This window comes from Podarcis gaigeae (genome assembly GCF_964106915.1).
Source record: "Podarcis gaigeae genome assembly, chromosome: 6".
NCBI lineage: Eukaryota > Metazoa > Chordata > Lepidosauria > Squamata > Lacertidae > Podarcis > Podarcis gaigeae.
This window is the reverse complement of record NC_139682.1, coordinates 73,568,701-73,594,355: the sequence shown is the minus strand read 5'-3', so window position 1 is coordinate 73,594,355 and position 25,655 is coordinate 73,568,701. Positions and strand designations below refer to the sequence as shown.

General features: G+C 46.5%; 1 protein-coding gene across 2 annotated transcripts in view; it reads left to right on the top strand.

The window, feature by feature from the left end:
• Window positions 1–766: 766 nt before the first annotated feature.
• Window positions 767–25,655, top strand: part of SNX7 (sorting nexin 7) — a 48,591-nt gene continuing 23,702 nt past the window's right edge. Inside the window, exons 1-6 of one of the 2 annotated variants that reach the window (XM_083743483.1) lie at window positions 767–994; window positions 18,599–18,781; window positions 20,547–20,657; window positions 21,189–21,353; window positions 22,648–22,852; window positions 23,506–23,705. In XM_083743483.1, coding sequence (XP_083599609.1) covers window positions 812–994; window positions 18,599–18,781; window positions 20,547–20,657; window positions 21,189–21,353; window positions 22,648–22,852; window positions 23,506–23,705 — 1,047 coding nt within the window. In that variant the 5' untranslated portion in view covers window positions 767–811. Of the gene's footprint in view, window positions 995–1,219; window positions 1,388–18,598; window positions 18,782–20,546; window positions 20,658–21,188; window positions 21,354–22,647; window positions 22,853–23,505; window positions 23,706–25,655 lie in introns of those variants that run through there. The other variant, XM_083743484.1, reaches the window with a different exon arrangement.

Here is a 25,655-nt window from a genome sequence, read left to right as displayed (position 1 = left end):
GCACGATTTGTTCTCATCCTGAAGCAAAATTCTTAACCTGAAGCACTATTTCTGGGTTAGCGGAGTCTGTAACCAGAAGTGTATGTAATCTGAGGTACCACTGTACCTATATCTATATCTATCTTTTTCATTATTTGGGGCTTCATTAATTAAAAGCTAAAATGAATAAAAGTTGCAGGTCGCTGCAGTTTTTATCCTACAAGGCATCAAACTGGTGTTTCCTAGGACATGCAGAGGAGGGAGGGGACTCAAAAGTTTGACAGCGCCACATAACCCAAAACGCCTTTGCTGTTCAGCTCCAGAGTCCCTCTGCCAGTCCCTTGGCATGCCCTCCTTCCCAATCATCTCTCGTGTGCTTTAACTGCCGCGTGACAGCCAGGCTTCACCTGTTGAACTACTGGCTGCTGCTCTGCCCCCCCCCCCTCTCTCTCTCACACACACAGAGAGAGAGACAGAGAGTGAGAGACAGAGAGGTGCGTGCGCGAATCCCTGAAACCCAGCCAGGCGCAATCCGGGTATAGCTGCCCCCGCCCATTTCCTCTCCCACCCTCCTTAAGGTGTAAGGCTAGGCGCGCGCCGGGGCTGATCTCGTCTCGCGTTCCGCGTGGATCCCTTCCACGGGGACCCCTCGGGCTCCTTCCCGGCCGCCCCGCGTCCTCCTCCAGTCCTGCGCAGTGGCAGGAAAGGGCTGGGGAAGCGCTCCGGCGACCAATTGCGGCGCTGAGAGGAGGGGCGCCCGCCGGGGATCGTGCCCGCCTCCCGGGCGGGGCGCGCACACCAGCCGGAGAGGGACGGACGGAGGGAGGGAGGGATGGAGGCTGATCGCTGCGCGCCCGGCTCGCCGCCGCCGATCGCCTCCTCCTGGCTTCCCCCTGGCGGCGGGCAGGCTGCCGCCCCTACCGAGCCGCCGACGTGGCCCCCGGACCCGGATCGCCCCGTGCCCGCGGAGCTGCTGGAGTTCGACGACGACGAGGACCTGGAAGTGTTCAGCAAGGTAGAGGAAAGGGGGATCCCTCTTTCCCCGGCGTTCCCGGGGAGCCTGCCAGCCCCCTTGGCTTCCCTGGGGGTGGGGTGAAGGCAAGCAGAGCCGTCCCCCGACGGGACGCCCCCGCTCTCCTCCCCACCTCCAAGCGCAAGGCGCTCCACCCAGATCGCGCCGCCCTTTGCCCTGAAGTTGGCCAGCTGGGAAGAAAAAGTTCTCTTTCTCTTTATTTTTCCCGCATCCACGACCAACATGCTTGTGATGAGGGGACCGGGACAAGAAGGGCAGGCGACTCGCCCCGTCCGGGCCCCTCTCTGCCTCGCGCCCTCCTTGTCGGTGAAAGGCTGTGGGACTCCGAGAAGTTTTGCCAAGCGCTCCTCCGGTCCGCCCGCATCAGCAGGGAAGGTTAGCATCCCCGCCCTTGGCAGGAAGGCGAGAAAGGGGCGGGGAGACAGCGCCGCCCACGGAACCACGAGGCTCTTCGTCTCACGGTCGTGGGTTCGAGTCCTACGTGGGGAGAAAGATTCCTGCCTCGCAGGGTGTCCCTTCCAACTCTACGGTTCTAGGTTGGGTGTGCAGGTTCCCTCTTGGTGCAAGGCATCGCTGAGTCTGCTGTTGGCATAAAGAGTGACCTATGCCTTTGATTTTCCCAACCCACAGGGATGAGGAACTGGTGTCTCCAGGATCCCTGATTGGCCATGCTAGGTGTGGCTGAGAGTCATTGGAGATTAGAAACATCAGGATGGCCAAAGGAGATTTCCCACCCCACCCCATTCCTGACGTGGGGGTTCTTTTTAATGCCGCAGAACTCTGAAAGTGAATTTGGACCCAAGCAAACTTCAGGCATCCTTTTCGGAACAAAAATTCATGTTGCCCTGATAACCCTTCTTAAGACTGCTCAGCCATCACAGCCCATGGAAGTGGCGAGATGTCAAGCTTCCTTTTTCTGGCCTGTTGGTGAAGATTGGTGCTCATGATGGTTATCAGGGCAGTTGCATGCAACCCCACTTCTGACACTTGTTTGCGCCTGCAAACGTTTCAGGGCGGATATAGGCCACATGCACATCATACCTTTCAAGCGCTATGATACTACTTTCAACAGTCCCCCAAAGAATTCTGGGAAGTGTAGTTTGTTAAGGGTGCTGAGAGTTCTTAAAGGTAAAGGGACCCCTAACCATTAGGTCCAGTCGTGACCGACTCTGGGGTTGCGGCGCTCATCTCGCTTTACTGGCCGAGGGAGCCAGCATACAGCTTCTGGGTCATGTGGCCAGCATGATTAAGCCGCTTCTGGCGAACCAGAGCAGCTCACAGAAACGCCATTTACCTTCCCACTGGAGCAGTACCTATTTATCTACTTGCACTTTGACGTGCTTTCGAACTGTTAGGTTGGCAGGAGCAGGGACCGAGCAATGGGAGCTCACCCCGTCGCGGGGATTCAAACTGCCGACCTTCTGATTGGCAAATCCTAGGCTCTGTGGTTTAACCCACAGCGCCACCCGTGTCCCGTGAAAGTTCTTAGAAGGCTCCTATTCTCCCCCGCCCCCAACTGCAGAGCTACAATTTAGCTGTCAGTTTTTCTTGCCACAGAACTCTGGGAATTGCAGCTCTGGGAGGGTATTGGGGTGTTGTAACAATCCTCTTCTCCCTTTGCAAACTACACTTCCCAGAATTCCTTGCAGGAAGCCATGATTGCTTAAAGTGCTTTAGCGCTTTAAATGTATGATGCGAGTGTGGTTATAGTTTCATTTCCAATCAGTTCACATCCCATAACTTTTTATACCACAAATATTCCGGTTTTATTTTTTATTTTCCCCTTGCTTTTGCTGTGCTATAGTGCAGGAATGCCCCACCAGATGGCAATGATGTGATAACACTGAGAAAGCATTCAGAACAACTAATAAAATGAAATGATGTGTGGATGACCCAGTATAAATCCCCCACCAATGTGTGCTATTGTTGTGTCAGTTACATGTTGCAAAAGATACCTGTAAACAACATAGGTCAGGAGGGGTTTTGAAGGATACTTTATACTTGCCATGAGACTAGTGTGGAAAGCAGACTTCTTGTGATGACTAATTTTCTCTTTGCTTTAATAATTGGTGGTGCTTATCACATGTATCAAGAGCATCATGTTGTTTCTCCATATCTGGTAGACATGAGAGGAGGGTGTGGAGACTCTGCAGTGTCCCTAATTTAGGCCTTGAGTTCTTTCAAATAATCATACTTTGTAAATAATAATAATAATCTCACCCATCTGACAGGGTTGACCCATCCACTCTGTGCGGCTTCCAGAACATATAAAAACATAATAAAACCTCAAACATTAAAAAGCTTCCTTATACAGGGCTGCATTCAGATGTTTCCTAAACATTATATAATTACTCATCTCCTTAATATTTGATGCGGGGGCATTCCACAGGGTGGGTGCCACCACTGAGAAGGCCCCTTCTCAGGTTCCCTGTAACTTGGCTTATCGCAGTGTGGGAGCTGCCAGAAGGCCCTCAGAGCTGGACCTCAATGTCCGGGCTGAATGATGGGGGTGGAGATGCTCCTTCAGGTATACAAGGCCGTTTAGAACTTCTGATAACTCATGGCCTTTCCCAGCGGTTGAGTGTGGAAGAAATGGGATTATTCCTTTTTTTTCTGATGCAAGTTATTCTCATGAAAGGGATGAGTGACTTACCCAAGACCAGGCACAGGCAAACTCAGTCCTCCAGATGTTTAGGGACTACAACTCCCATCATCCCTGACCACTGGCCCTGTTAGCTAGGGGTCATGGGAGTTGTAGTCCCTAAACATCTGGAGGGCCGAGTTTGCCTATGCCTGCCCAAGACCATTGAGTGATCTTTATGAGCTTATTCCATGATTAGAACCCACCTCTTCCCAATCCACATCCTACCATTCTCCATGGTGTTGTAGCAGGGACCCACAAATCTTGCTTTTTGGTTCACTAATCAGCCGTAATTTGTGGCCACCACTGACTGCTTCTCTCTCCCAAGTCTGTTTTGCAGCCAGAAATATGGGGTACAGGAAGGATGCTCCATCGTGCTCTGGGCTTTGAAGCAAGCAGAAGCTATTACAAATCTCTTGTGCTACTCCCACCTGTTGTTTAGTTGTGTCCGCCTCTTCGTGACCCCATGGACCAGAGCACGCCAGGCACTCCTGTCTTCCACTGCTTCCCGCAGTTTGGTCAGACATATGCTGGTAGCTTTGAGAACACTGTCCAACCATCTCGTCCTCTGTCGTCCCCTTCTCCTTGTGCCCTCCATCTTTCCCAACATCAGGGTCTTTTCCAGGGAGTCTTCTCTTCTCATGAGGTGGCCAAAGTATTGGAGCCTCAGCTTCAGGATCTGTCCTTCCAGTGAGCACTCAGGGCTGATTTCCTTAAGAATGGAGAGGTTTGATCTTCTTGCAATCCATGGGACTCTCAAGAGTCTCCTCCAGCACCAGAATTCAAATGCATCAATTCTTCGGCGATCAGTCTTCTTTGTGGTCCAGCTCTCACTTCCCCTTCATGGATCACTGCCTTGCCGTAGTGAAGGGGCTTGAATAACTCAGAGAAGCTTTGAGCTATGCCACACAGGGCCACCCAAGGTGGACAGGTCATAGTGGAGAGTTTTGACCAATCATGATCCACCTGGAGCAGGAACCGGCAAGCCACTCCAGTATCCCTGGCAAGAAAACTCCATGGACAAAGACATCAGGCATATAGAAGCTTCCACCTACTTGATGGCTAAGCACAACTTCACGAAGCACCTGCCTTCCCTCCTTCTTGCAGTTTAGGAAAGGGTTTCTTTCATACACTGCCATTTGGAAGAGGAGGAGAGAGTCTTGGAGAGTCTGCCTGCTCCATTGACCATAGTGATGTAATAGATTCCCTGCTCCACAATAGGACTTGAGTGATGGGGGTCTCTTAAGTTTCATGGAAAGCGAGCTGTTGCATGTGGATCTGAAGAAGACTAAGCGAGGAACAGGCAACTCCCATCTCATGCAAGGGTTATGTTCTGAGACACCACACATGCAGTGAAGCTGCATATATTTGAAACACCATTGGCAGATCCTGCAAACACCCTCTGGAAACCGTTGAAAAACCCCTTAAAACCAGCAACACTTACCAGCTTGGCACAAATACCGGCAATCGCTCCCTCCAAACCTCTTTGCTCAAACTCCAACTCTCCACAGGCCTCAACAATTGGTTGAAGGGCTCCTTGGATTGCACTTGCAAAGGTTGGGTGGATTGCTAGATGCTGTTTTTGTGCCTTTTTTGCCCCTTCTGGGCTATTTTGCCATTTTAAAAGTTGCTTCCGGGTTCAGTGCAATGAGGCGGTCGCACGTCAATAAGACGTGCATAAATTGGTCGTTGCCTGTATTTCTGGGCCAAATGCCACGATTAACAGGAGGGTGTATAAACGCCCTGCTGGCAAATGAGGAAGGACAAATGCAGATAGCATATAACCTCCCCACAAACAAATCAGGAGGAATGCACATTGAAGACTAGATACAATCTAACCTCCATGTTAGGTAGCTCTGAGGGAGATTCCCTTACTGAAATTCTGAAGAGTGGCTGCCAATCCAAGTACAGTGGTACCTCGGGTTAAGTACTTAATTCGTTCCGGAGGTCCGTTCTTAGCCTGAAACTGTTCTTAACCTGAAGCACCACTTTAGCTAATGGGGCCTCCTGCTGCTGCCACGCTGCCAGAGCACAATTTCTGTTCTCATCCTGAAGCAAAGTTCTTAACCCGAGGTACTATTTCTGGGTTAGCAGAGTCTGTAACCTGAAGCATATGTAACCTGAAGCGTATGTAACCCGAGGTACCACTGTAGACAATACTGAACTTGATGGACTAGTGACCTGACTGTGTTCCTTCCTAAGGGTTATAGCCTGATGCTTTGTATTGTTGTTGTTATTGATACGTCTTTAGTCAGTAAGTGAAATTGTATACCAGCCTTCATCTGCAGATCTCAGAAATTTGTATACAGTGGTACCTTGGTTCTCAAACTTAATCTGTTGCGGAAGTCCGTTCCAAAACCAAAGCATTCCAAAACCAAGGCGCACTTTCCCATAGAAAGTCATGCAAAATGGATTAATCTGTTCCAGACTTTTAAAAACAACCCCTAAAGCAGCAATTTAACATGAATTTTACTCTCTAATGAGACCATCGATCCATAAAATCAAAGCAATAAACAATGTCACACAATCAATCTATCAATCAATCAACCAACCAGTAGCTGAACAGGGTTCCACACCGTCACTAAAACAAACCAAAAGAGCCACAAATACAAAAATGCATAATAAATAGCAAAAACAGACAGACCCCACCGTACCACTCAAAATGGAGCACATTTGGCTTCTGAAAAAAGTTTGCAAACCAGAACACTTACTTCCAGGTTTGCAGTGTTTGGGTTCCAAGTTGCTTGAATACCAAGGTGTTTGAGAACCAAGGTACCACTGTACTGCCCTTCATCCGCAGATCTCAAGATAAAATTACAAAAAAGAACCTCAGAATACATAGTAAAAGTAAGAACAATAACAAACCAATAATCCCCCCTCCCACAACACATTTAAAGGGGCTTCATACATTCTAAAGTGCTAACCATCACTGTTATATATTCTCAGGCAAAGAATTTAGGTTTTAAGGTCAGAGTTTGGTTCGAAAGGCTCATGGCGAGCACCGAATGCGGAACTGCAAATTCTTGCTGAAGCGCGTGATGATAAATTAATCATGGCATATTTCATTGAGAAGAAATTAGTGACTAACAGTCGTTTTGTGTTTCTGAAGTTTGTTAAATGGCAGCGTGTGCCTTTGAATCTCTTTCTCTGATCCAAGCATCAGGAGCCCTGGCACTAGGTAGGAATGCCTGCGGCACTAGCCTGGGTCAAGTCGGGTCAGTCTGTAACTATTTTATTGTTATTATTTATATGTTAAACCATTTCTATCCTTCCTTTCCACTAAAAGAAGAAATCGAGCTGGCTTACAAATAGATTTAGGTACAGCTTCATAATATACAATAAAAAAAATATAAAGCCCCGAAATAAGTTTAAGATAAAACAGCAGACAGGTATAAATCAAGTAAAGAAAACTGGGAATGTAGAATATTTCACAAATTGGCAGGAAAAAAATGCCTGATAGAAGAGAAAGTTGTATTTTGGTCTTCAGAAGGTCTTCAGAAGCAAGTGAGACAGGTCTCCCTAGGGAGAGAATTCCCAAGCCACTGAGAAGGCCATCTCCTATAGCCAAACTAAATGAAATTCAGATATTGAAGAGATGCAAAGGAGAACTTCCTTGGAAGCTCTTAGACTGTGTACGTATTTCTGTTTTATTCTGACTCAGTGCACTCCCACCTCTGGTATTTGAAGCCATAATACGAGCCACAATCCACATCTATATTTCATAGTTCAGGCTTCCTCAGCCTCGGCCCTCCAGATATTTTTGGCCCGCAACTCCCATGATCCCTAGCTAGCAGGACCAGTGGTCAGGGATGATGGAAATTGCAGTCTCAAACAGTGGCGTAGCATGGGTTGTCAGCACCCGGGGCAAGGCAAGTAATTTGCACCCCCTAACCTGTGGATTTGTGCCCCCTAACCCTACCCCCAGATGTTGCGCCCGGTGTGGCCGGGCCCCCCTGCACCCCCACGCTATGCCACTGGTTTCAAAACATCTGGAGGGCCAGGTTTGAGGAAGCCTGTCGTAGTTCCTTGATAAACACTGCTATCTGGTGCATTTCCCCTTAGGCCAGTTTCCATCTGATTTGAAGGTATAAGGCACATTACTTTGAGGTGTATACATTTGAGGCAGACTTTGCGCATGCACGTATGACAGTTTCGTGCATATGAGTCGAGGTGAGTTGCGGAGGTGAAGAAGCCAAGCAGCCAATGTGTATTCAGTGAATGCATCCCTGCTATGCACAGCAATGTGCAAGTGTGACTTGAGATAGAGAACAATGGGGACGATCTCGCTGTGTGTTCAGCTGATAATGTGCACATAGTTTTAGTGAGCAGGCAGGCTACAGATTGTTAGGATCTGAACACTGCCATGCTCAAATAGGCCAAAGAGAAGTCATGGAGGGGTTTTCCTGGCAGCCCCCCGTGCATTAAAAGAGCATAGAATCATAGAGTTGTAGAATTGGAAGGGACCACAAACATCATCTAGCGCAGGCTATTATTATTGTTGTTATTATTTTATTTGTACCTCACCCATTTGACTGGGTTGCCCCAGGCATTCTGGGTAGCTTCCAACAAATTTAGGTAAAGGTAAAGGAACCCCTAACCATTAGGTCCAGTCATGGCCGACTCGGGGGTTGTGGTGCTCATCTCACTTTATTGGCCAAGGGAGCCAGCATACAGCTTCCTGGTCATGTGCCCAGCATGACTAAGCCGCTTCTGGCGAACCAGAGCAGTGCATGGAAACACCGTTTACCTTCCCGCTGGAGTGGTACCTATTTATCTACTTGCACTTTGACGTGCTTTCGAACTGCTAGGTTGGCAGGAGCAGGGCCAGAGCAACTGGAGCTCACCCCATTGCGGGGATTCAAACCGCCAACCTTCTGATCGGCAAGTCCCTTTTTCCAACAAATTTAAGGCATAATAAAACATTAAAAACTGCCTTCAGATGTCTTCTTAAAGCTGCATAGTTATTTATCTCTTTGACATCTATGGGGAGGGCACCACTGCCGAGAAGGCCCTCTGCCTGGTTCCCTGTAACTTCATTCTCTCAATGAGGGAACCTCCAGAAGGTCCTTGGAGCTGGACCTCAGTGTCCAGGCTCAAGGATGGGAGTGGAGACGCTTCAAGTATACAGGGCCGAGGCCATTTAGGGCTTTAAAGGGGAACCTAGATGAGGCCAGAGTGTTCCTTTCTGTGGAAGAGCTGTGTGTGCATAATTCAAGGATAGAGTCCCTTTCAGTGTGCTCCAAACCTGTGGATGGCAGGCATGTGTGTAGCGACCAGACGCATTGGTATGTGTGGTGGGATTAGTTCACATTACCCACAACCCCTTTGCACAGTCGTGTGTGTGTTTGTGTAGGGTCATGTTAACCCTGGTTGTCCAAGTAATTGTCTATGATTCAGGGCAGGAGAATGGGAAATATTGAGAAAAGAGTGGAAGCTTGTAAAGGCAAGCCTGTCAGTTGGGAAAGGAGCAAAAACAAAACCCTAAAGAGCCATGTGACAGAAGAAATTTTAAACCATGAGCAGGATATTTATGACCAATGGCTGTCCTGAAGCAGGAAGTTTGTAGAAGACTTTGAACAGTTCGCATGGCCAGAATTAAAGCCATTTGGGGCTTGAGAGAATTTGGCAATCAAAAGCTGGCACCTTGGAACACAAAAGAATTACGTTACTTCCATGATCAATCTGTGAGGTAAAACTTTTCCAGGCTACTGTAGTTCGCCAGTTACTGGTTCAAAACCAGCTGTTTGAAATGGCAAACATTCAACTCCTGCTGCCTTTCTACAAATTAAGCAGAAGAGCATTCACAGAGCAGCTGTAGGAGACGACACACATTTTTCATTCTTGAAAACCCGTGTTCACAGATCTGTTTATGACAGAAATTTATGGAGTGAAAAATCCAAATGTCAGCATCTTAGATTTGACTGCTAGATTTGCTCCTGAATAGAAGCCTAAGAGGCATTAATGAATCATTTATGAATTGTACACTTCTCCTAATGTTTAAAAATACATCCGGCTAATGCTGAAATAATATTTCTGCTTCTGCTCTGTGTACAGAATCCTCTTTGGGTGGCGATGGGGTAAACACTGGAAGGCAACAATTTAATACTTGAATATGCTGATTCCAAAGTCCTCCAGAACAGGAGCAGATTCTGTCAAGTGAATTTGGGGGAAGTGGATGGGCTGAAATATGTGTGTGTGTGTGTGTGTGTGTGTGAGAGAGAGAGAGAGAGCGAGAGAGAGAGAGAGCACTTCATTTCTTCTCCTTAGCCATCCCTGTGCCCACTACTGCAAATCACACCCTTCCCCACACTTTGAACAAACTTGTGTGTTGCACACAAGGAGTCCCAGATTGTGAGAGCCTCCATAGAAATTAATAGGAACCTTCCCCATCTTGGCATTCTCCAGATGCATTAGACTACAGCCAGCATTCAAAATTTGGCAGGTTCCAGGTGCATTTTGCCCTGGCTATCAGCCACTTGCGACCAAGTGAAGATTTCCAGGTGCTAGGATGGTGACTGACATCTCCATTATCTGGAGGCGCATGCCTGGGGATCCTTGGATCTTGACTGTTTTCACACACTAATACCACACCATGTGGAATTTTATCAGTTATCTTTAATCTGCACAATCGGAATGAATTTCAGGAACCATTTGGCACCTAGCTTATATATCTGAGTGTCTAACACAGACTACAATACCCATCATCCTTGACCGTTGATCATGCTCACTGAAGCTGATGGGAGTCGCTAGCTTCCCATCTTCACTAAGTCTTCACTAAGTTTTTTAGCCATTCCTGTGTCAAAATACCATTTTCTGATATTGGTACACTGTGGATATTGAAAGGGAAGCAGCCTTCTCATTGTTTCCTGGTCAGTATTTACTTTTTATTTTATTTTCATAAACCGGTTTTTACGAACATTAATAAAAGATTTCCTATGAAATCAATATTAATATGAAGGAAATTCCTCTGTTTCCATGCCCCCTCTATGTATTCATCTGCAAAGTTTGCTGCCTAACCAAAACATTATTTTTCTAGTGCATGAGTACCTGGAGGTAAATTGACTTCATATATCATTTTTCGCAGCTTGCACAATGGAAATAAAACAGCTCCCTAAATGGTGAAAAATGAGAATCTTAAAACTGTCAAGTGTAATAATCCAGATTATTACTCAAAGCATAAACATAAAGCACATGTGATTTTAGCAACTACCTGGCTGTGTGGCCTAATGGTGCCCCTGGTGTTTAGAAAGCTTGGAAGGTGCCTTGGAAGATAATAATGTAGGCCATCACCCTTTGTCATCATTCCTGATAGGCATTAGATCCCCGGACTTTTATATTCTGTATAAAGAACTTTGACTAATATGTTTTAAAAGGTTACAAAAGTGCTCTGCAGAAGGGCTGCTTTTATGGTTTATCTGTGTCAGACATCTGCTTTGAAATCTAGCTGGCACCGGGGAACAACTTATGCCAATTTATCCCTTTTCTGCCTTTGGAGCCAGTGTGGCTCTGCAGCTAAGAGTATATATTATGAAATTTAAAGTTACCAGTTTAAATTTCACCTCTGCCACAAACTCACTATGCTGTGTGGCTTTCAGCAATTCTTTCAGACTTAAATCACCCATCTGCAGGATACGAGTACAGTGGTACCTCAGGTTACAGATGCTTCAGGTTACAGACTCCACTAACCCAGAAATAGTACCTCGGGTTAAGAACTTTGCTTCAGGGTGAGAACAGAAATTGTGCGGCAGCAGCAGGAGGCCCCATTAGCTAAAGTAGTACCTCAGGTTAAGAATAGTTTCAGGTTAAGAATGGACCTCCGGAACGAATTAAGTTCTTAACCCGAGGTACCACTGTATATGAAACTTATATACTTAAAGGCAGTGCTGTTTTTCTAGAAAAAGAGGTGCCAGAACTCACTATGAATGCCCTCGTTTCTCTTACAGTGGCAATGGCACCCACCTGACAGGTGCCGGAACTAAGTTCTGGCAAGTTCCGGCTGAAAAAAGACCTGATTAAAGGCAGTAAGGAGTTTGATGGTGAAGTGCTCAAGGCATGCATATGTGAGTCCCATTTTCCAGCACCCTTAAACTACAGTTCCCAGGCTTCTTTGGAGGAAGTCATGTTCTCGAAAAGTATGGTGTCACTGTGCCCTTGGGCAGAAGGAAGTCATGAGGGTGGTTCGGAGATGATTTGTGGCACCGGAACGGCCAGAAGCCCTGCTGGTTTTGCATCTGTCAGGTTGGAAGGTAGAAGAGCTGGAAGGGGAAGAAGCATGCCAGTTCCAGGGTTCATTCTGGAAGCCGGTCGGGGGGAGTATGCAAAGCCACCCCAACACTCAGAACTGCCCCCACATTTCCTCTCTACCATTGGAGGGCTGATAGCAGAGGAGCAATGTGGGTGGTTCTTTCCATGTGTCTGGGATGGGCCTCCCTTTCCACCCACAGAGAGGGAGATCCACAATCTCCTATGGCCTTTGGAATGCCATCTCAGGATCATAGGATCAAAATGTGTTATATCCATGTCCTGAATGGGGTAACTGTGCCCCTGAAGGGCCAGGTATGCAGCCATTTTGGACTCACAGCTGTCCCTGGAGGCGCAGGTTAATTCTGTGTCTGGGGAGGCTGTCTACCAGCTCCATCTGGTACGCAGGCTGAGACCCTACCTGTCCGCAGACTGTCTCGCCACAGTGGTGCATGCTCTAGTTATCTCCCGCTTGGACTACTGCAATGTGCTCTACGTGGGGCTACCTTAGAAGGTAACCTGCAATTAACCCAGAATGCGGCAGCCAGACTGGTGACTGGGAGTGGCCACTGAGACCATATAACACCAGTCTTGTAAGACCTACATTGGCTTCTCAGGACATTTCCAAGCATAATTCAAAGTGTTGGTGCTGACCTTTAAAGCCCAAAACGGCCTTGGCCCTGTATACCTGAAGGGGAGTCTCCACCCCCATCATTCAGCCCGGACACTAAGGTCCAGCACTGAGGGCCTTCTGGCAGTTTCTTCACTGCGAGAAGTCCCTCCCATCAGATGTCAAGGAAATAAACAACTATCTGACTTTTAGAAGACATCTGAAGACAACCCTGTCTGATGTTTTATCGTGTTTTTAATATTCTGTTGGGAGCTGCCCAGGGTGGCTAGGAAAACCCAGCCAGATGGGTGGGGTATAAATAAATTATTATTATTATTATTATTATTATTATTATTATTATTATTATTAGCATCACTGAAGTTGAGCCAATAAAAATATTTAAGTTTCTATTCCATTACCCCCCTCCTTTGTGTGATAGCAGAAGACACATGCAAGCTGATGGGTTTGATAAACTGCTGCAAATTACTAGTGAAAGAGCAAATCACTTTTAAGTAATATTAAAATTAAGCAGACCCACCTGTAGGCTTACAGTTTAAAGACACATTGCCAGGGGGGCAGGATAGAAAGAGACTGAAGGCTAGTAAGAAAATTCCAGGGTAAACAGATGATGATGATTTATTATCCATTTAATGTAGATTCTACCTTTTCTCCCAAAAGAGTCCAGGGCTAACATACAACATTATAAATACTGGAACATAACTAAAAGTGTTGCGAAAAAAATTGTTTAAAGGTTTTAAACCCACTTTTGGTATAGATATCTAAATTTCCACACTGTGCTCCCATTGCTAAATATAAAGGGTTCTGTAAGGTTTAGGTTTTAGATTGGAAGCTTTGCTGTACAAGTGTCATGCAGCAGCAGACAAAGAAAGACGAGACCGTAGATCTAGATAAGGAAGACCATGGAAATACTTGGAAGTAAGCATAAGAAGCTTAGTGCAAAGTCGACAAGCAGGAGAAAGCTGGTGAATGGAGTGGTACAAAGGAGTAAGTGATCTGAATGATGAGAGGGAGGTATCATGGTAGTGAGGACAGTTAAGGCACAGCAGAGAGGTTTAAGTAGGAAGGCAGGCATCGAAACTTAAAATAATTGAGGGGTGAGCTGGGCCAAATGGGGCCATTGGGCATAGGCCAGACTCTGAGGGGGCTGAGTGGATCCCCAGGGAGAGAATCCCAGCTGGGCAGGGGTGGGGAGAGAGGTGTGGCCTTTTGGGGAATCCCTCCATCTGGGGTGCTAGTAGGAAAATCTCTGGAGGGGCTCCCAGGCTGCCTTGGCTTCTCCCATCTTCTCAGGAATCTCTGACTCATCCTGGAGAGGGATCCCTAAAAAGGGGGAGTTTCAATTCCTCCCAGCCTCTGTTCTTCCCTGGAAGCTAAATTCCACCCCCCTTACCATGCCCAGGGCAAACTGAAGCTGCTGTTGCATTGGAGGTTGGAGGATCCAAACACAGGACACTGTCTTATGTGGAGTCCAGCCATGGGTCCACCTGGGAATCTACTTGTTTTAGATTCTGAGCTCCTCAGGAAAGATGAGGCTGAATCTGAATGGAAGGAGGAAGGTGGATGGTTGACTTGGTCAGGCTGTTAACTGGGCCCCTCTCCACAACCTCTGAGATTTCCCACCCAGGACCTTTTGAGACATCTGGAAAGACTCTGATACCCAAGTCTGAGCTCATCTGCTTGCTTGAAAAATATAAATGCAGAGATGTTGGTTGTCCAGGAGAAATTGAAAGCAGGCAATGGAGAAGACGGCCAGAATTGTCGGGGGCCATGTGTAGTTTCATTCGGAATAACAAACCACTTAAATGTCTGGATTGTGGAATCTGCTACAGTCAGTGTACACAACTAACTTCACATCAACAAAGAGAAACCATCACAAACAGGAAAAACTGTTATGTACTGAACATAACAGAAACCATTTAAATGTATGGAGTATGGAAAGAGTGAGAGTGGAACATTTAAGAACAGACTCACACAGGAGAAATTATTTAGATGAATGGAAGGCTGAAAGGGTTTCAGTCAGGGTTGACTTCTTCACATCAACAAACTTGCACATGGGATAAACCATTTAGATGCATCAAATATGCAAAGAGCTTCAGGCATCAGAACTTATTGTATGTCTACGAACTCATACAGAGACAAACAGAAAGAGAAGTGTTTTTTGTTTTGTTTTTCGTATTTTCCTTACTTACCATCAATGAACTCACACGGGAGAAACCAGATAAATATTTGCAATGTGGAAGGACCTTCAGTGGGAAACCCACAGAAAGCATCAATGGGATCACACAGGGGAGAAACCATTTAAATGTATGGAGTGTTAGAATACTGCTTTAAATGTATACTGCAGATGAGGCCAAAGACAAGGCAAAAGTCTGCACACAGAGACAAAAGGAAAGAGCATTTTTTTTTAAAGTACTTGAAGAGAGAAACAAACAAACAAACAAACAAACAAACAAACTACATTATCTATAACAAGAGAAAATGATGCTGAAAAATATATTGAAAAACCCTTGAAGCCATCTATGGCGGATCAAATGTACCAAGAGCAGAAGGCTAGCACTCTGCGAACCAACCAGAACTTGCAATAGCATTCACATTTGTGCTTTCACTAGGGCTGGATAGACCTTTTTGAGATAATTAAAATGCAATATGTTGTTCCATGATAGAAGAAAGATGGGATATAGACGTAAGAAAATATACACCCAACCGTTTTGCCAGTGCCCCTTCCGATCGTCAGGAGGAGGGGGGGTTGCGGGATCACGACCCGCCCACATTCGCCCTCGCGAGGCTGGCGCCAGCCTCGCGGGAGGCAGGGATTCCCCTAATTATGCATCCCCTGTGACGCCAGCCAATCGGCTGGCGGCAGGGGCGTGACCGTAAAGGGCCACTTAAGGTCGGGGCAGCCCTTGGCTCGCCCCTTCTTTCTCCGGAGACGGCGCGATTTCCCACCCACCCGCCCTCTAGGCCGACACTGACCTTGCTATGGGCTTCGGCTGGTCGCCGCAAGGGGCCAGGTAGGAGTTTTTCCATTTGGCAAATTGGCTGGTTTTGTGAGCCACTTGGTTTTTTCGCCTACCTCGTAGCAATCATCACAACTTTCTTGGTTTTGGCGGTAGGCATTGGCCGGGGTATTGTTATGCAGATGAGGTTGGGGGGGAGGAACGCCATCACCTCCCCCAATGCTTGAAGGGTAGTTCATTAAAGGACTCCGAGGGGCGACGCCTCGTCCGAAACCTACGGAGGCTAGGGCCTAAAGCGCGCCCCCGAGCGGTAACCCCTCGGGGAGCGCCTAGGGATACGCATCTCGGGTGGCTCCCCCTGTTGGTGTTTAACCCTTCCCGGTTAGACCGGATAGTCGGTTAGGGGCCAATGCCTAAAAGCCAATACCCTTCTTTCCTGTAATCAATAAAGTTGTGGCCATTTTCGCCCATTAACCTAAAACTCTGTGTCTTTGTCTTCATTTGTTCCACCTGTGGGGGGGAGGGTATAGCCACGCAATCAACTAATTGTACTTAACACCTAGAAGATTATGCACATCTCAATCTACATTAAAAAAAAAAAACACAGCAAAAACATCCTACCAGTTCAATTGGGCTCAGATAAGCATCACAATACATATTGGGGAGTGAGCATCCATATACAGTGGTACCTCGGATTATGTACTTAATTCGTTCCGGAGGTCCGTTCTTAACCTGAAACTGTTCTTAACATGAAGCACCACTTTAGCTAATGGGGCCTCCTGCTGCCACCGCGCCGCCAGAGCACGATTTCTGTTCTCATCCTGAAGCAAAGTTCTTAACCTGAGGTAAAATTTCTGGGTTAGCGGAGTCTGTAACCTGAAGCGTATGTAACCTGAAGCGTATGTAACCTGAGGTACCACTGTATTAAGATACAGCTGTGGAAGGAGGGTTTTTGTTGAGAAACTGACATAGGGAAAAGATTGAAGTATTTTGGTCCTGATCAAGTTTGGGAATGGGCCTTGTGGCTGCACTTTATAAACAAAAAAGATGTGATCTGCCTAAGCATTGTTTTAGATGACATGCATAAAATCACATCTACTGTGACCCTTATTTTATCCATGTTGCATATGACATGAGAGATGGTAGTTCGTTGAAGGACATCCCATGTGGTTTGTGGCAAAGGTGAAGAACTGCACCAGGGACTTCCTAATCTATGGATCATTCCCTTAGCCACATTGGTTCTCTAACTCTAATCCTAGAGAGGCAGTGATTTGTGTTTGTGGGACAGAAAAGTTAAAAACAACCACTCAATGTTCAATGCAAAGAAAGGCTCCCATGGCAGCTCAGGGAGTTTTTCGGGATGCAAAGTCACCTTTTTGTGTGACTTAGCAATTTATATCTTTTAATGATCTGCCAGGAAAAGAAGCATGGAATACTGGCACTTTAGCCATTGTAAAAATGTGGTTTCCAGTGCAAAGTTAAGCTTCCTTTGTACAAAGGGGTTCTGTTGCTCGAAAAGAAACAAAAAGGCAGAGATGCATGACCTTTGGAAATCAGGGAAAGCACCACAGTCATCCCAGACTTGAAGGGTATTTTCAGGGCAATAAAAGCTATTGTGCCTTGCTGGTTGATTGATATGTCTTTTTCACCCCTTTTGCTGCTTCATTGATAACTAAGTAGCCAGTTTTCAAGGCGATTGCCATTGTGGATCTGGGTGTTGCCTGACAATAAAAAAAAGCTAGTTGAGACTGGTGTGCCTGCAGCAGGGGACAGGGATGCAATGCTGGAGAAGTGTTTTGAGAAAGTCTGAGAATAAAATATTTTATTGTATATGGAAAAAGCAGTTAACCAGAGAGAAGTGAGTCAATAATTTAATCTTCAAGTGTTAATGACTCCCATTAAAGGTAAAGGTAAAGGTACCCCTGCCCGTACAGGCCAGTCTTGACAGACTCTAGGGTTGTGCGCCCATCTCACTTAAGAGGCCGGGGGCCAGCGCTGTCCGCAGACACTTCTGGGTCACGTGGCCAGCGTGACAAGCTGCATCTGGTGAGCCAGCGCAGCGCACGGAAATGCCGTTTGCCTTCCCGCTAGTAAGCGGTCCCTATTTATCTACTTGCACCCGGGGGTGCTTTCGAACTGCTAGGTTGGCAGGCGCTGGGACCGAGCAGTGGGAGCGCACCCTGCCGCGGGGATTCAAACTGCCGACCTGACGATCGGCAAGTCCTAGGCGCTGAGGTTTTACCCACAGCGCCATCCGCCATTAAATCACACATTGAGCCACCTTACAGTGCCATACAAGACCCAGGCTGGAGAATCCTTGCTCCTGCAACTGTTGCTGAACTACAGCTCCCATCAAGCGTGGCAAATGGCCAAGGAAGATGGGAGTTGTAGTTTAACAACATCTGGAAGGCTAAAGGTTCCACAGACCTGTGTTGCAGCAGCATCGGTGGCGGACTTTGGGCTCTCAAATTTCAGCGGTGCCCTGTGCGATGCTATAATCTGGCATTCCACACCCCACCCCATTCTGCAGCATTGTTGTGGACCCCCCCTCAGTGGGGCACCCAGTTGGTGGCACTACCCTAAAACTACCTCTGCCATCATCCAGTTCCCAGCAGTGGCTCCTCCTCCAACTGTCACCTCTCCACAGGGGCCTCTGCTAAACCCTGAGGTGAGTGAGAAGCAGCAGTTACAGCCTCTTCTCAATGTACAATGGCCTTTTCTATTAATATTGTAAACCCTTGCAGTGCTTGGATTCAAGCCGAGATAATTCGCCATTTGCTTACTTTTCATGACATTCAAAAATAGTTGCCTAAGGTAGGAATAGTTCTGACTGTGCCTAATGGTAGGAATGGTTCCGGTTAGTACTTGTCAATGCCCCCTTTTCCTCACAGCCTTGAAGACTGGTAGTGTCATGATTACAATACATTCCTTTGGATTATGGTGAAAGCCCCACAGATGAGGTACAACCCTTGGCTATATTTTAGCCTCACAAACTAATGATATATAACAAATCAATGATATAATATAGGAGTCACTACTAGCTCTGAGGACAACAAGTAAGTTGCATCTTTTTGGTGTAAGTGGCAATTCTTTAAAATGCCTTGTTTTGTCCACAGGATGCCTCCCTCACTGAGATCAATTCATTCAGTCCTTTGATGCCCACATCCCCGTCTTCGATGATCAACCAGTACAAATTTGACGATGAACCAGAATTAAAGGATCTTTTCATTACAGTTGACGATCCTGAAAGCCACATCACTGCCCTAGAGACGTTCATCACCTACAGAGTTGTTACAAAGGTTAGTTTCCTATTGCCCCAAATTTCCGCTTTGGTCATTTAAAGTAAACTTTGCAGCTGGTACCGATGTCGCAGGTGTTGTGTGGTACTTGGCGAGAAAGAAGCATGTCTGTTCCGCTTGCCTCAGAGCAGGGGTTGGCAAGGTTTATCTCACATGCGCTGGTTCACTCCAGCAGAGATCTCTCCGTGGGCCGGATTGCACACCTCAGCGCGCACACGATTTCCGGCATCTGTGCAGGTGTGATTTCCGGTGTCTGCGTCTGTGCAGACGTGATTTCCAGCATCTGCGTCTATGCATACGCGATTTCCGGCACCACAGAAACAAGTTCCCACACCGGTTTAGCGCAGTTCACGGGGACTCACCAAGTGGGCGACTCAGTTCGGGAGCGGCTCATGGGCCAGTTAAATAACCCCTGTGGGCTACTTGTCACCCATGGGCCTTAGGTTGCCTACCCCTGCCTTAGAGGAAGCCAGATGTTTTCAGACTATAACTCCCATCATCCCTCACCACTGGGACTGATGGGAATCCGAGACTTTACCTGGGGGGCAGCTACTCCTACCTGAGAGGGCTTTGGGCTTGGGCCATATGACAGACTTTTTGAAATAAGAATAATGTTGAAGGCTTTTATTACCCCCAAATAAGTGGGGTTTCAAAAGCTGTGTGTGATATAGCATGTGGGGGGAATGGTCAGAAATCCCATGGGGTGTCCTGGCCAAAGCTATTTATATGAATGGAAAGATAACAAGGAAGTGGTTTGGCAATGCTGTCTGTCAGTTTATGATAGTTACCTTCTGCATACATACATACATACATACATACACACAAACACACACCCCTTCAGTTCTACACACACATATTCCTGCCTTGTGATATAACCTTTATAACCTTTCACAGATATTTCTCCTATACACATACACACACACGTTTATCTGGCAGTTACACGACAATTAAAATGAGGGGTGATGAATATAGGAATATATTTGTGGCTGCACTGAAATGCACTTTGCCCATTTTTTAATTAAGAAAAAACACCATACAACTAGTCAGTTTTGAAGTCTCCCTGAGAAGAGCTGAGTTTCTAAGAATCAGCTTAGATAATAGAGTTGAAAGGGACCTTGAGGATCATCTAGTCCAACCCCCTGAAATGCAGGACCTTTTTGCCCAAATGTGGGGCTCAAACCCAAGGCCCTGAGATTAAGTCTCATGCTTCACCAACTGAGTTATCCATCCACTGCTTTGAGTGCTTGTTTTTTTCTTCTTTTCTCCATTTGTAAATGAAGGAGAGGATAGGCAGCTTGATCTTATGCATATTTGCTTGGAAGTCAGTCCAATTGTATTCAAGGGGGGGGGCAGCGAGGAGCTTGTTCCCCAGTGCACAAGAAGATGCCACCCATTTTAGATTCTTCTCTGCAGGTTCTTCTCAAAAGGCTACTTAAAGCTTAGTCGTCTTCAGAGCATGCTGTAAATACAAATTTGGCAAACTTCCTGTGCTAATCTGTGCTGCAGTAAGACTGAATGATCTCATGAACCTAGCTCATGCTCAGAGTCATGAATTGTAGTTCTGATCTGGCTGTGTGCAGTTCTTCAGATACAAAAGGACCTCTGTGCCGAAGCGGAAGTCCCATTCATAGTGGCTACTCAATAATCATGCACTGTTTGCTTTTAAAACACTCATTCTCTCCGCCAAATAGCCATTATACACCATGAGTGCCTGAAGGCCTTTTCGACATATGCATCATTTGACTGTCTTCTATATGTTTTCTAGACAATGCGTGGTGAATTCGACTCCAGTGAGTATGAAGTTAGACGACGCTATCAAGATTTCCTTTGGTTAAAGGGAAGGCTTGAGGAAGCACACCCAACTCTCATCATTCCCGTAGGTCTAATCAACTCTTGTTTTGTTAGGCAGAAAGCTGAGATTGAAAGAAGAGGAAAAGCACATTGGATGTGCTAAACTGATTTCTTAAGAGTGATAAGTGGTAACTGTTCTTTTTCTGCAGTGTATCCTCTCCCTCGTATTTGTTCTAATAATGAAACCACTGCATATTTTATTTTGACTTGGTTCACATGTAACACTAAACCATGTTCTAATGTTTTGAAGATAAGCCTAAGTGAGCCTTGGGCTTACACACTACCCCCCTCCTCTCACCCTTTGAGCCTCTGCTTTTATTTTAGATGAATCACAGTTAGAATAATGCAAAAAACCCAAATCTTAAATGAAAGCAAGCCATGCCAGAGGAAGAGGAGGAGAATGTGAGCCCATTGAATCACTTAGCCTCATTCTTGTGACACTATAAACTATGGTTTCGGGTTACATCCAAAGCAGACCCATATTTTTAGAATGGCTGTTTACATATACATGCACTTATAAAACTATGTTTTCCCTTCCATTATCTTTCTGCCTTAGCCATTGCCTGAAAAATTCATAATGAAAGGAGTTGTGGAACGATTTAATGAAGAATTCATTGAAACGAGAAAGAAAGCACTGCATAAATTTTTAAACCGGATTGCTGATCATCCCACTTTAACTTTTAATGAGGACCTCAAAATTTTTCTTACTGCACAAGCCTGGGTAAATATTCTTTTTTTATTTTGTTGTGGTGATCATAAAAGTAAGATTGGTCAAGTCTGACCAAAATAGGTACCTATCTAACTGGGTTAGGATGAATTCAGACTATTCCTCCTCCTTTCCCCCAGGATTGTAATTAGGGAGAGGTTGTACACTAACTTCAGACACCTCTTTTCTTCTCCTGCACCCTTCTACGTTCCCTGCAGACCAAAACTGAGAGAAAGCAGACAGAGAGAACTCCCTGTTTGCTCATCCAGAGCAAAAGATCTCCTCCTTGCTTCTGTCCGGATACAGTCCAGATCAAAAATACCCTGTTGCTTTTACCCTGTGTTTTCGTTTTTTATGGAATATTCAGGGAAAGAGCGTAGGACCTTAGGAAAGCCACTATGAAACAACACATCTTCTCAGAAAGCTTAGTTGGAGTATCAAAATGCACATACACCCCTCCGTTATGGGAATGCCTTTGAATATTTATAGGCACCAGTTTATTTTTACTTAAGTGGGGGTTATAGACAAAACCATGCTTTTAAAGAAGTCATTGAAAGCACTGGACAAAACAAGGAACACAAGAGCAAAAAGACACGAGAATTATTATTATTATTATTATTATTATTATTATTATTATTATTACAGTCATACCTTGGGTTACGAATGCTGCAGGTTGTGCGTTTTTGGGTTGTGAACCGCACCAAACCTGGAAGTACTAGAATGGGTTACTTCTGGGTTTCGGCGCTTGTGCATTCGCAGAAGCGCCGTATCGCGTCACACATGTGCGTAGACACAGCGCTTCAGACTGCAAACGTTGCGGGTTGCGAACATGCCTCCCGCACGGATCACATTCGCAACCAGAGATATGACTGTAATAGGTAATAGTTATATGCTTCACATCTGATTGGGTTACCCAAGCCACACTGGGACGCTGCCAACAAATTAAAACACAGTAAGACGTCAAACATTCAAAACCTCCCTATACAGGGCTGCCTTCAGATGTCAGATAGTTGTTTATTTCCTTGACATCTGGTGGGAGGGTGTTCCACAGGGCAGGCGCGACTACTGAGAAGGCCTTTTGCCTGGTTCCCTTCAACCTCACTTTTCACAATGCAGGAACCGCCAGAGGTTATACCTTAGTAGAGTGTGAGTTAGCAGATAAATTTTGGCATCAGCGATGGGAACAAAGGTTTATCATGTTTCATATGGACTGTGATGTGAACTTGGGTTTTTACTACATCTTTTTTTTTTAAGTACGTAAACAACAACTCACCCAAGTCAAAGCTTGATTTCATCCCTTAATTTTTAGGAACTTTCATCTCACAAGAAGCAGGGGCCTGGTCTGCTCAGCAGAATGGGACAAACTGTCAAAGCAGTCGCGTCGTCGATGCGAGGAGTGCCCGTGAAGAACCGCCCAGAAGCATTTACAGAAATGATGGACCATGTGGAGGTGTTTAGCCAGAAAATCAATCTGTTGGATAAAATCTCTCACCGAGTCTACAGGGAAGAGAGAGGTTGGTGGAAAAGAAAGCCAACTTTCTTGGCTATTTCTGGTGGGCTTCCAGATTCTTCCTCCTTTCTGGTTTCAGATTCCCCACAGTATGGCAGATTAGAATCCAGCCTCTGTTCCCTCTCTAAACTTCATGTATACCAATATGATCTCCATTTTCTGAGTAGGGATGTATAAGTAATCAAAATGGTACTAGTCACACACAAGAAGGGGATATCAGGAGGCTTGGAGGAGCCACAAGTTTTGGAAAAGTAATAAACATATTTAGAAAGCCTAGGGTTGAGGAGGCAGAATCGGTCCAACGAGGACCGAGCATGCTCAGTGCTTGCAGAATGCTGACTAACTATTGAGGGTGGGTAAATAGTAAACCTGGTGGGAGGGTGATGGAATGGAGTAGCTGGAATTCTAATCAGTGAGACGCCACGCTGCAACATTTTGCTGCAGACCCCACTTGTCCCAAATAGAAATTAAAGAACTATCTGCCATGAACTCAAGACCAGATCTTGGGCTAATTATGTGTTCCTCACCTGTCAAATGGGACTGAACTGGTTTGCCTGTGACCACATCTTGTCACAGACATTTTGTAAAAAAATATTATTTTAGAAACGGAATTTAAATGCCAATCCCTTCTCTTCTCTCCTTCCCCCCGTTTTAAAGACTATTTTTGTGAGCTGAAGGAGTTTGGCCCCATCCACACGCTTTGGTCCGCATCCGAAGTAGACCTGGCGGACACGCTGAAAGGGGTGGCAGGCTGTATCGACAAGTGCTGCAAGGCGACCGAGAAACAGATGGGAGGGCTCTCCGAAAGCCTCTTCCCTACTCTGCAGGAATATGTGCTGTACGGTGAAATATTAACGGTAAGATGGAACGGGCACTGCGTGGATTCATCTGTCATGGACTCTTGTTTTCAACACCCTTCCTTCTGATTGCATTGCTGTAGTGTAAGCGGCCTGTCAAATGACTGCAGTCAGTGTGTTTTCTTAGCTGGTGTTGGCAGTGCAGTACTTTGGGTAAGGGCAGCAAGCCTGCTGCTCTCTAGGTGTTGCTGGACTATTATCTCCCATCAGCCCTTGCCACTGGCCATGCTGGCTGGGGTTGATGAGAGCTGGAAGTCCAACAATTCCTGAAGATCTGGCTACCCCCTGGCTTAAGAGACTGAGCATCTGGCCTTTTTATTCTGCATCATCATCATCATCATAACAATATTAGGCCTCCTATCTGACTGGGTTGCCCCTGCCACTCTGGGCAGCTTCCAACAAATTAAAACACCACACAGCAAAGCATCAAACGTTAAACATAGAGGGTTGCCTTCATATAGAGAGTCTTTATTCCCTTGACATCTGGAGGGCCTTCCACAGGGCAGGCGCCACTACCAAGAAGGCCACTGTAACTTTTATTTCTTGCAGTGAGGGAACTGCCAGAAGGCCCTCAGAGGTGCTGGATCTCAACTGAATCACAGGGGTGGAGATGCTTCTTCAGGTGTACAGGGCCGGAGCCGTTTAGGGTGGGCCTAATGTCCTTGATGGGACACAGGTGGCACTGTGGGTTAAACCACAGAGCCTAGGACTTGCCGATCAAAAGGTCGGCAGTTTGAATCCCCACGACGGGGTGAGTTCCCGTTGCTTGGTCCCTGCTCCTGCCAACCTAGCAGTTCAAAAGCACATCAAAGTGCAAGTAGATAAATAGGTACCAGTCCAGCGGGAAGGTGAAAGGCGTTTCTGTGCACTGCTCTAGTTCGCCATAAGCAGCTTAGTGATGCTGGCCACATGACCCGAAGCTGTACGCTGGCTGCCTCGGCCAATAAAGCGAGATGAGCGCCGGAACCCCAGAGTCGGTCATGACTGGATCTTTACCTTTTACAACCTGAGCATGAGATGGCAGGGCTCACAGCATTAGCCCTTCAACAGATCTTGCTTCCCCGTTAAGTTTCCAGGCAGTTCCCTAAATCCAAAGCAAGGCAAGGATCTGTGTCTCTTCAGCTTCAGACTATTGGTTTTCCAGCTCTTTGATGACCTGGCATTCAGCCAGGTGAGAGGGGAAGCCCCACACATTTGTCTCTATGGCAACATGGCCCACTCTTCAAGATGCTAATGGGGCACTTAGCTGGGCCAGCTAAGGCCATTATCTTATGGAGAGGCTAGTTTGACCAGTCCCTCTACTGCAATCACAGGATTGGTTGGGGTCCATGGATATAATCCAGACCACCTCCCAGTCCTGAGTGGTTCTGAGCTCTGAAAGCAAACTTTATAGGTTATAGGGTGCTGATGAGTTGTCAGTATCCAGTGAGTCCAGCATTGCATTGTCTGCAGTGCTAGAGTTTTTGTCCTGAGAACCACCTTGAGACCTGCAGGTATAGGGCAGTATATAAATTTAACTAATTATGTGCTGTAAGCCAACCATGGGACGCAGGTGGCGCTGTGGGTTAAACTACAGAGCCTAGGACTTGCCGATCAGAAGGTCGGCGGTTCGAATCCCCGTGATGGGGCAAGCTCCCGTTGCTCAGTCCCTGCTCCTGCCAACCTAGAAGTTCGAAAGCACCTCAAAGTTCAAGTAGATAAATAGGTACCACTCCGGCGGGAAGGTAAACGGTGTTTCCGTGCGCTGCTCTGGTTCGCCAGAAGCAGCTTAGTCATGCTGGCCACATGACCTGGAAGCTGTACGCCGGCTCCCTTGGCCAGTAAAGTGAGATGAGCGCCGCAACCCTAGAGTCGGTCACGACTAGAGCTAATGGTCAGGGGTCCCCTTTACAAGCCAACCATATATGCTGTAAGTCGCCCAGAGTGGCTAACCCAGGGATATAAATAATA